General features: G+C 42.7%; 1 protein-coding gene across 1 annotated transcript; it reads right to left on the bottom strand.

The window, feature by feature from the left end:
* Positions 1-606: 606 nt before the first annotated feature.
* Positions 607-10,379, bottom strand: vwa1 (von Willebrand factor A domain containing 1). Its single transcript, XM_061074406.1, has 6 exons — positions 10,150-10,379; positions 5,697-6,254; positions 3,597-3,926; positions 2,864-3,139; positions 2,305-2,586; positions 607-1,619 (listed from the first exon to the last, which is right to left on the bottom strand). The coding sequence occupies exons 1-6, from the start codon at positions 10,226-10,228 to the stop codon at positions 1,591-1,593; spliced, it is 1,554 nt and encodes a 517-aa protein (XP_060930389.1). The 5' UTR covers positions 10,229-10,379; the 3' UTR covers positions 607-1,590.
* Positions 10,380-10,859: the final 480 nt, after the last annotated feature.

Raw genomic sequence — 10,859 nt, 5'->3', positions numbered from 1 at the left:
ATATGAAATCCAACATATATCAGGAAAATTCGTATGCATTTGCACAGTGAAGACGTATAACATCAGATTCGTCAGACTCTGCTCATAAAGAAGCGTTTAAAACTGAAATCTTCACTCAGGAGCAAAATCTGGCTTTAATATTAAAATGTATCACAATGGCACATTCATTGTGAGAATAATCAATATTGACTTATAAAAATAAACATTTAGAGGTACTTTTAATCAGCATCAGTTTATATCAAGATCAAAACCTGAAACTGTTGGCCTCATTTTAGACAAAGCTTAGAAAAAAGTTCTCTCTTTCCACCTTTGTTAACTTTCCCAGTTTGACTCAATTTGTGACTGCCTATTATCATCATTACTTCATTTGATCCATTAGACACTCAACAGTTAAACAAGGAACCTCGTGTTACGTGCCCTGTGTGCCGTCTCTCTCTCTCTCTCTCTCTCTCTCTCTCTCTCTCTCTCTCTCTCTCTCACCCTAACCCTTTCAGGGAAACTGGGCAGAACAGAAAAATAATTACCACCCACCCTTTACTGTTTTGTTTGGGAAAAGAGTTTGCTATATTCAACTTTACAATGCAGGATTAAAAACATACAAAAACATTTCGTATAAACAAAATTATAAAGGTCTTTATTGCAAGCTCTTGTTAAATTTCAATAGTGGTCAACAAACATAACAACAATACATTTGCTCTGAGAGAGCAGTGAAAGATCAGGATCTGTTCAGTAGAGGGCAGCAAAGTCTCGCTTAAAAAAAGGTAACAGTCTTAAAAACGTAAACAGCATGTCTGTAAATACTGTGCCCTAGTAATTCTCATACTTCCATGATTCTTGATTAATAAATATGAACGATGGATCTATGTCCAAAGACCATTACAAGATTAGTCTTAGTTACACACGTCTGTATTATATGCAGCATTTCCGTAGTTTCAAGGCATGTGGCTGGTCTGGTCGGGGTTTCTTGGATGTTGAAAGCAGTTCTGAAGATCCTGCGTTTAGGGACGGCCTGTAAATGTTACCTCGTCACAGACCAGTGAGTGCACACACAACTATCCAATATATCCGAGCATGTGCTCAAAGAGAATTCATTGAAGTTAAAAGTATTTATTCTAAATTTAAATCAGATGTTCTCTTGAAAGAAAATTTCTGATTTGGGCATGAGGCCCACATATGGAGCAAAGCTTTTCTCCACAACAAGCCACATAAGGAACCCAATATTCCCAGCATGCTCTGCTCTGCATTTACAAAACAGACCAAAGAAATATCTTTATCTCAAGCTTGCTTTAGACTTTACAGTGAAGCATTATACATCGACTACAGGTGTAAACCAGACGAAACAGTAGAAATGGAAAAGGGAGTCCCCTGTGTTGCAGAAAGCAGTCATCAAGTAGCCGTATTGTCCCACACCGCGCTCAAGTGTCTATGGCTTCCACATGAGTGAGCACTCAGGGAGCCAAACCACACATCGCTCCTGGATCATGTCCGCGGAGGGGAGAGCCACGGAAAAAAGAGTTATGGATGGAAGTCAGCATTCTTCTCGCCATCAGCCCTCCATGTATGGTGAGGTGCACTTGCAGTTCAGGGGTGCTATGATTGGAAGCCATATGCTAACGCATCTAAAAAGGCAGAAGGAGAAAACAAAGGTTAAAACATTCACAGAAGCCAAGTCCTTCAAGTCAATGCGTTTCTGTGTTTGCACCACCATCAGAAATCCAATGGGACTAACGTGAAGCTATTAATTTAGTCCAACAGACACATGCTACAGTTTAAAGTATCAGTTCACTCCAAATACTAAACTCCAAATGTTCTAACTTCTAGTGGTATGGAGAAATGCAGAAAAGTTGTATTTCCTGAGGATGTGATTTCAGCCTCCACCCCAATAGAATAATTGCAGTCATTTATAGTGCTCACACCATTTTTAAAAACTGTTTGCTAAGAATGCTAGCAAACACTCGTGCTAAAATGTTAACAATGTGAACCTTGATTAGGACTTTCAGGTGTGAAACCAAACAATAAGATTACAACAGATTAATTGATCATTTTAAATAATTGTAAATTGCAGCCCTACTCTTGACAGGAAAGCAAATAAGTTACGAATAGCTCACCAGTAGAATACCACATATGTTGAATCTGAACTAAAACAGACCATCCTGTTGTTTTAGTGGGAGTTATGCGCTATATCGTTTTCACAGTTTATCCATCCTACTTAGAAGTGTCTGCACTGTGGCAACAACACTCTTAGGAGTTACTTCAAACCAGATTTCAGTTACACCCCTTCGCTTTTTAGCATCACCCACTCACCTGAATGAAACTGTGCCGTGCAGCACAGCCCCTCCCCACGGGCCATCCGGTAAATGGGTGACACGCACACTCTAGCCGACGGGGGTATGTGGGTGAGGCGTGTCGACAAAGACTCGGGCGGCAAGTAGAGGGAGGAGGGCTGGCCGGGGACAGGGCCAGAGCCACGCTGCCCCTCCCAGGTGAGCCAGTAGCCCCTCACACCAGCCACGCTGCCCTTCCAGTCCACCTGCACTGAGTCACTGCCCACGGTGGTCAGCTGGAGGTCTGCCAGGGCCGGAGTCACTGGAAATGGAGACACACGCAGATAGGATAATCAGAGTGTAGTTAAAACAGAAGGAGAACTGAGAGGAATGACAAAAAGAGTAAAGGAAGAAGCTTGAAGTACACAGAATTGCTAGAATAGGAGCTGTGCAGTAGGAAAACATTCAGAACTGCCCGAACAGTCGTCAAACCTGAACATAGCTGCTTATAATTATCTGAAATTTAATATGCAGACAGGACACTGCTATGTTGGATTAGTAAATGGATCCGGGGGAACCATGCTCCAGCGCATTCTCACCTTCCTGAGTGCACACTTTGACGGACATAGCTTTCTCTTTGCCCGAGGCATGCCGGGCGCTGATGGTGACCAAGTACGTGGTGTCTGGTTGGAGGTCCCTGAGGAGAGTAGAGTTCTGATTGCTGCCCACTGTGACAGCGTGGAGCTTTCCCCTGGGCAGGGCCGAGTACTCGATGTAGTAACTCGTCACCTTCTCTGGCTGGAGAGGCCCCCAACTCACCAGAACGCTGGTTGGTCCAGACTCAGAGATGGTCACGGTGGACGGGCTCAGCACCTCTGGAGTGTGGGAGAGGGAAACAAACGTTGGGGGGAGAAGAACACTTCATCTCATGGTTCAGCATCAACATTTATTTTCTAATACCTATAATAAGTATAGGTACAATTATTATCTCCACTTAATTATTAGCATTAAAGTCAGTCAACAGTAGTGTGTAAAATGTTAAAATATGTCAAAATAACATAAGTAATAATGGTAATTGGTTTAACTTAAGTTTTTCCTATTTGAATATATTAATATTAAATTATTTGACTTTTCAGTTTAAACATATACTTGTAAAACGATACTTTGTCAATATAAGTTTCTACATGCTCAAGTTGGCATCTTTTAACTCTTAAATTTGGGGATCTGGTACCAATGTATCTTTGTAAGACTAGATTTAAGATTTAGTGAATAAATAACGTGTAATGATCAAAGTAAAAGAACACACAATGTGTACAGAGGATGTGAGCCAACCTGGGTTTGTTGTGAAGTCGACAGAGAGAGTGTTAAATGCTTGTTGGTTGGACTCCGGGGTCAGTGTGGCGGTGTAGGTGGTGTCCGGCTTCAGGCCCGTCAGTCTGGCACTGCTGGAGTCGGCAGACTGAGTCAGTCTCTCGTAATGACTCCCACCGGTGCTCGGACTGGTCCCCGTTCCTCCTCCACCACTTGTCGAGCCTCCCGTCTGAACCGGGCCGAAACGTATCTCGTAGTAGCCCGTCAAACCGGAGAGAACGGGTCGCCACTGCAGCGTGGCAGAGCTGGTGGACACGTCGCGGACTTGGATTCGCTCGGCCCGGATTATCTCTATCAAAGGCAGGATGAAGAAAAATGAAGTTACTGACAATTTTTGCGAAGGGCTGAGGAAAAGGATGGTGACAGGGAGGATGACTAGACAGTGTGCTAAAAATGCTAAAGACAGCCACCCAAGTAGACAGCCAGACTTCCAAATGGAGACATACAATAAGACAACTTGAAATAGCCAAGCCAGTGAGGCCCTGCAACAAAATAAGAAATGCCACAGAGGCATTGATATCTGTGATCGGATCCTGAGGCACTCAGTAAGGACTGGTGCATTTTGTCCTGGTTGTACACAAGCTTTTTTTATACTGTGCATCATATCTTACAGCTGCAGTATATACTGTCTAATTGCTGAGGTGTCCCTCACGAGGGTTTATGCAGTTACCTAATCTGGCCAGAGAGAGATGGGTGACCTCCCTGCTCTATTTATATGAATATGTATATGTGTATCTTGTCTGGAACTCGGTGGCGTTGGAGGATACAACGAGGGAAACAGAATCATTAATCCATTTATAGATCAGCCTCTCTCATTACAGTGACACACACATGCACACACACACATGCAAGACACTCCCGGCCCCCTAATCAGTCTCACTGTCTTCAGGAGCATGTGTGGAATCAGGGAGAAGCACAGAGTCATGTAATACATCTGTGTGTGAGTGGAAGGCAACTGGAGTGATCGTAGCTGTTTGAAAGGAAGTGATGTCGGTCAATGCTACTGAAACAAATGGGCAACACTTTTTTAGCTTTGATGCAGCTTTTTATATATTTGTCGATTATATTTTTCTGCCACTATCCAAACAGATTCTAGGTTTGTGAAATGTTGATTGTTCTGTTAACAATAAATACAATCTATGTCTTCAATGTGTCTATCTGAGTGGCAGTGTTTGGCATTTGGCTGCTATTGGGGCGCACTTCATTACTACCTCTCCAAATAAATGGTGTTTACGATACTAGTTATTTTAATGAACTATAACATTTATTTTTCCTTTTATTTGTAACCCTAACACATTTTGTTTTTCATTATATACCTTCCTCCTGTTTCGGGTTGAGGGGAACGGGGCGGGGTCGTGGTTTTTAATGTCCTGTAATTACTAATTAATCCTAAAAAAAAATCCATCAATCTAAAAAAATTTCTGGCGCACAGTTCACCGTGATGCAATCATTTATTTGGAGAGATCCTATTAATGTCAGATAATAAATCTCTGTTTGAACAAGACCTTTCTCAATACTTAGATTCACATGATGTGATGTTAATACAGCTTAAATCAATTGATAAATATGAGAACAATTCATGTTTTGGTTTGAGTAATTCTAATCGCATAAAAACTTGCTGTACATTGTAAAAAATATTACATTTGCCAATTAATACTTGTAAATACTTTAATTTAATATTCAAATCTTGTGTTAACGTGAGGAATTACAAATCATTTTACCATTAAAATAAACATTATCGAAAAAGTATTGCTATTGGTATTCACTTAAATTATTTTAACACAGCTTCTATGAGATGTTTGTATGTGATGATGAAATTTAAGAATTCACCATTATCACTGGATAATTCTTTTTGGCGATACCACCATCACTGATTGGCAAATATGTTCAATATATTTAGTTATTGATCATATTCTCATATTCTAAAAAAATAAAAAATAGTTTTACGATTGGAGAAAATGAAACTCAATGCAATTTCATTGGAAAAATTATAAATATTTTTGGTGGCACAATCCATGCCCCATTCCTGAAAAATCCAATGATGATGATGAACACACTTACCAATGATGGCGTCCCGCAGGTCCTCCGTGATGATGCTCATATCGTCGATGTCCACAAAGTAGAGGTGTTCCTCCACAGGCGGACTCACCACCTTCCTCAACACCTGATAGTTGCCGTGTCCAGTGGAGACCACCAGCACGGCCACGCCCTCCTCCCGCAGCTCAGTCAATGGTCCAACCACGTCCCCTGGTTTCACCCCATCCGTCAACCACACCAGAACCCTTGGGAGCCCCGCCCGGGCCCCGCCCACAGCTCCTGGCTTCAGCACCCGCTCCTTTGCTATCTTCAGTGCCTCCACGGTGTTTGTATCCCCCCTGAGAGGTTTGATGTTCTTCAAAGCCCCCTGGAGGCCGCTTTGGGTGCCGAAGGTGTCGAAGCCAAACTCGAGGCGAGGTTTGGTGCCCACCTGCAGGAGTCCCACCCTCACCTGGTCCTCTCCCAGTGCGAAGGGAAGGAGGAGCTCTGAGAGGAAGCTGAGCATGCTGGAGTGCTCGTAGGATGACACGCTCCCCGAGGAATCCACCAGGAAGAGGACGTCACCCTCGCAGCAGTTCAGCACTGTGAAGGAAAGACAAATGGTCTGTATATACAGTGCTGTGAAAAAGTATTTGTCCCCTCTCTGATTTTTTATTTTTTTGCATATTTGTCACACTGAAATGATTCAGATCATCAAACAAATGTTCATATTAGGCAAAGATAACCCGAGTAAATACAAAATGCAGTTTTTAAATGATGATTTCATTTATTAAGGGAAAAAAGATATACAAACCTACTTGGCCTTATGTGAAAAAGTAATTGCCCCCTAAACCTAATAACTGGTTGTGCCACCCTTGGCAGCAACAACTGCAATCAAGCGTTTGCGATAACCAGCAATGAGTCTCTCACATCGATCTGGAGGAATTTTGGCCCACTCTTCTTTGCAGAATTGTTTTAATTCAGCCATATTTGATGGTTTTCGAGCATGAACGGCTTGTTTGAGGTCATGCCATAGCATCTCAATCGGATTTAAGTCCGGACTTTGACTAGGCCACTCCAAAACCTTCATTTTGCTTTTTTTGAGCCATTCAGAGGTGGACTTGCTGGTGTGTTTTGGATCATTGTCCTGCTGCATAACCCAAGTGCGCTTGAGCTGTAGGTCACAAACTGATGGCCGGACATTCTCCTTCAGGATTTTCTGGTAGAGAGCAAAATTCATGGTTCCATCAATTATGGCAAGTCGTCCAGGTATGTAGTAAATACATGTATTTTCAAGTCTTGATGATCACTCAAAGCTATTTAGAGAACAGTTTTGCAATTCAGCTATTCACACATACATAATAGTGCATCAGTGTGCAGCAGCACCTTCACTCACACACCGTCAGTGGCAATTTGGGGTTCAGTATCTTGTCCAAGGACACTTCAGCACAGGGTAATGGGGAGACTGGGCAATTCAGCAACCTTCTGGTTAGTGCTCGACCCGCTCTACCTCCTGAGCCACAGCCGCCCCCCAATCCAGATCAGTACAGTCGTTGACAAGCAAATCAAAAGTTACAGGGAGTTCATGTCGCCTTCGGATGCTCATGTGAGAACCATCATTCCTGTTCCACTCCCACTACTTTTTCCACAGGTTTCCTCTCGTGCTCCACATCCATGCACACAGCTCTGGAAACTCCCTCTCTTTCTCCATATCTGCCCTTTTTAAGCAACCGCACACTCTCACACAGTCACACAACCTACACAGGGGGACACATGAAACATGAAAGCTGCAGAAATAAGTAATTAGAGTGAAGATAAGGAGAAATCAAAACAAACAGAGGAACCACAACTTCAGAGAAGGGCGAAAATAGGCCGTCACACTAACACACACACACACACACACACACACATACACTGAGCCAACACTTTCAATATTTCCTAACAGAAGAAAAATTAAGAGTGAATGGTGAAGGGAGCGGAGGGAGAGAAAAACAGTAGCTGCTGGGTAATAAAGGTAGAGGGGGAGTGGAGAGAGGAGGTGGGATGAGGGAAAATAAGAAGACGTTAAAAGGATAGAAGTGGGGCTGGGGTAGGTGGGAGCCTGTGTGAGTGTTTGTGTGTGGGGGGGTGTTACTGGCAGTTCCAAGTGAGAGACAAAGAGGAATGTTGGATGGCCATATACAGAGAAAGAAGGAAAAGACGCAGCAGCAGCAGCAAGGTCAGAGCCAGAATGTAAAAAGTCCTATTTGCAGACAGACACTGTGTAGTCATCCAGGAAAAGAAAAACTTCCAGTGTTAATAACACATCAGGGAAAAGTTAAGGACAAATTAAACATCAACTAAGGGAAGGAAAAAAGATTAAGATTGCCTCCGGACAGTAACAGGCACAGACTCGCCACAACACCTTTTTATAATACCGCCTTTATTTTATATATATGAATGTTTAACACATGAGATGAGGTGTTGATAAGACTCAGGGGTGTTGAAAGCTGAGAAGGCAGCGAGGCATGTACGCACACACACACACACACACACACACACACACACACACACACACACACACACACACACACACACACACACAAACTGCTTTTCCCTCTATCAGCTTTAAGAATTCCTCACAGCTCTCATTGTGTGGACTTAAGAGCATGGGCTGCTGATTTCACCTCCACCTTTCTGCAGGTACGACTTAATCTATAAAAATAAACACATGTTGACATCTGGAGATAGCCACGCCACTCATTCATCTAGAAAGGAGATGTTTAAAATCACTATTTATGCACTTGAGTGACGTGATGGTGGAATAAAAGAAGTGGAAAAACCTCACGTGGCCTCTGTGTGAAACGTTATGGCAGCAGAGCAGGTCCTACAACCTGTTGCACACATGGGCAAAGGAAATGTATGGGTCTGATGCTCACACGTGCAGAATCAAGCCTGAACAATAAAGGCTTTGTGTGCAGGATGAGCAAAAAACCAGAAGATTTTTTATCAACAGTTATTGCCACATGCATTTGGCAAAAAAATCTCTTCTTCATCTGTGGGTGTTGGCTGATCTTTATTAATAACCAAGGATGACAGCAGCAGCAGCAAATGCACCTAAAATAAAAAGGCAAATAACTGTAATCTAAGTTGGTTGTGTCTAATCTGGTCCCTATTAATGGAAATAGCGAAGCCAAAGCATCTCACGCACTGAGATGCTAATGCTGTCGTGGAGATGTGCTCCCACTGAGCAGCAGACCCGCCGGTGTCATCAGCACCAAGTTTAGCCTCTCGGACACTTTCATGCTCATGAACTTTACCAGAGTCATGCACAACAAAACAGCTGACTACTTTTATTTTGTTGTTTTGTGATAGATAAAAAAAAAACTCTGATTTCAATTCACTGATTTGTACTGAAGGCAATTTAAGATGTCGATCAACATCAAGATAAGATAAGATAAGATTAAAACTCTTGTGCCACCTTGCTCTAGATTACATTATCACAATATACAAGAGAGTACAGTGAATAAAACAATAAATTATTTCCTCTAGAATTTATAAATAAAGATAAAAGTATAAAGTGTATTATAAGTTAAAATAGTGTATAAGAAGAAAGTTAATAAACTATCACAGAGGGGTGTCTCAGTTTCAGTCAGAACAATTTGACTTTTAAAAATTGTATTGTTATTTAATCATGTATTGTAATAATAATAATAATAATAATAATAAAAATAATAATAATAATAACAATCTCTTTATTCATAGCCCCTGCCAAAACTGTCGTTACAAAAAAATATATAAAGAGGATTAATAAAAAAGTACACAAAACATGGTAGGTAGTGAAGCAAATGAAGTTATGCCAAAAAGGGGGAAACTTAATAATATTAGCAGAGCACAGCTGGTACTCCTTCTCTCATTTCTCTTTTAACAGTAGCTTCTTAAAATAATTGAATAAACTGAATTCATAACTTTTCCCCCACTCGATCTGGAGACGGCCACTGCTGCGATGCCAAGAGATTTCATCAGCTCACAATATCTGAGGAATCAGCTCCACTTCTTTTGTTTTGTTGTTTTTTTGGCTTTATGTGTGCAACTGAAACCCTCCACAATGATACCTGTGTGGTCCCCCCCCCACCCCCCCCCCCCCCACCCCCCCCCCTCGCTTTGAGGAACACTGGCTCCAGGCTGTGGGATTTCATCAACTGACAATCCAGGACCTGGAGTGGTGCCATTTCACTGAGAACACTGGTGTAATGTCAACCCCACCCTGATCCACCCAGAGCCCAGCAGGCATGTCAGCATCAGCTCCTTTAAAGAGCAAGTCACCGCATATCATATTGGAACACCTCTCATTTCACTTCACTGAGGCAAACCTGAGGGGGAACAACAGCTTTACCTTCATTTTGAAATAAGATACATTTTTTAATTTTATTTTGTACTTTTCCCAAATACTTCACTCTCCATAGCGCAGTGCCAGGTGTGTGTTCCTGGGTGCGCGCCTCCACCAGGGGGGTCTTACCTCCGTCAGGCTTCTGGCTCTTCAGCGGACGCACCAGCACACACACGCACATCCATGTCAGGAGCGTGCATGTCTCCATCGCGACCACACTGAGTTATAGATCCTCCGCAAGCAAAGTGTCACACAGATGTTGAGGGTTTTTTTTGGACTCGACCATGTATTCCTCCACAGCCACTCACTGGATCTGCAGCATAACGAGTCACATCCAGACCAACTCCTCTTCTTCTTCTACTGCTCTTCTCCTCCTCCTCCTCCTCCTGCTGCGTTGGTCATGATCAGTCACACGCTGCAAGTTCAACTAAACCCTGAACTTCAGTCTGGAGCGCGCTCCCCCGTCCGCACTGACGCGCTCTGATCGCGCTCAGGACGAGAGAGTCAGTGCTCACAAAACCTTCAAAATAAAAGGAGCCCATTATTAGTTTAGCTGTATGGGATGGCACGCCCTCACGTGTCCTGAATGAAAACACCTCTATCCACACCTTTAAAGGGATAGTTCACCCAAAAATGACAATTCACTCTACCCACCACTGTGCCAATGGAGGGGCGGGTGAAGTGTTTGAGTCCACAAAACCCTTTTGGAGTCTTAGGGACAAAGAGCGTTGCAGCCATATTCAATATATTTGAAGTAAATGGTGACCACTTCTTCAAATGTGGAAAAACAACAAGAAAAAAACATAAAAATGCCTCTTTACTGCTCCTGTGGTGACATC

The sequence above is a fragment of the Limanda limanda genome, chromosome 7 (assembly GCF_963576545.1).
Source record: "Limanda limanda chromosome 7, fLimLim1.1, whole genome shotgun sequence".
In the NCBI taxonomy this organism is placed as follows: Eukaryota; Metazoa; Chordata; class Actinopteri; order Pleuronectiformes; family Pleuronectidae; genus Limanda; species Limanda limanda.
Note: the sequence above shows the minus strand (reverse complement) of the source record. Positions and strands in the feature narration are given on the sequence as shown.

Bases quoted from the DNA above. Each gene is read 5' to 3' on its own strand.
- vwa1 (XM_061074406.1), bottom strand. From the start codon at position 10,228: ATGGAGACATGCACGCTCCTGACATGGATGTGCGTGTGTGTGCTGGTG. The intron at 3,927-5,696 runs GTAAGTGTGTTC...TGCCTTTGATAG, and splicing joins CCTGCGGGACGCCATCATTG to AGATAATCCGGGCCGAGCGA. The intron at 3,140-3,596 runs GTTGGCTCACAT...CCCACACTCCAG, and splicing joins CGACTTCACAACAAACCCAG to AGGTGCTGAGCCCGTCCACC.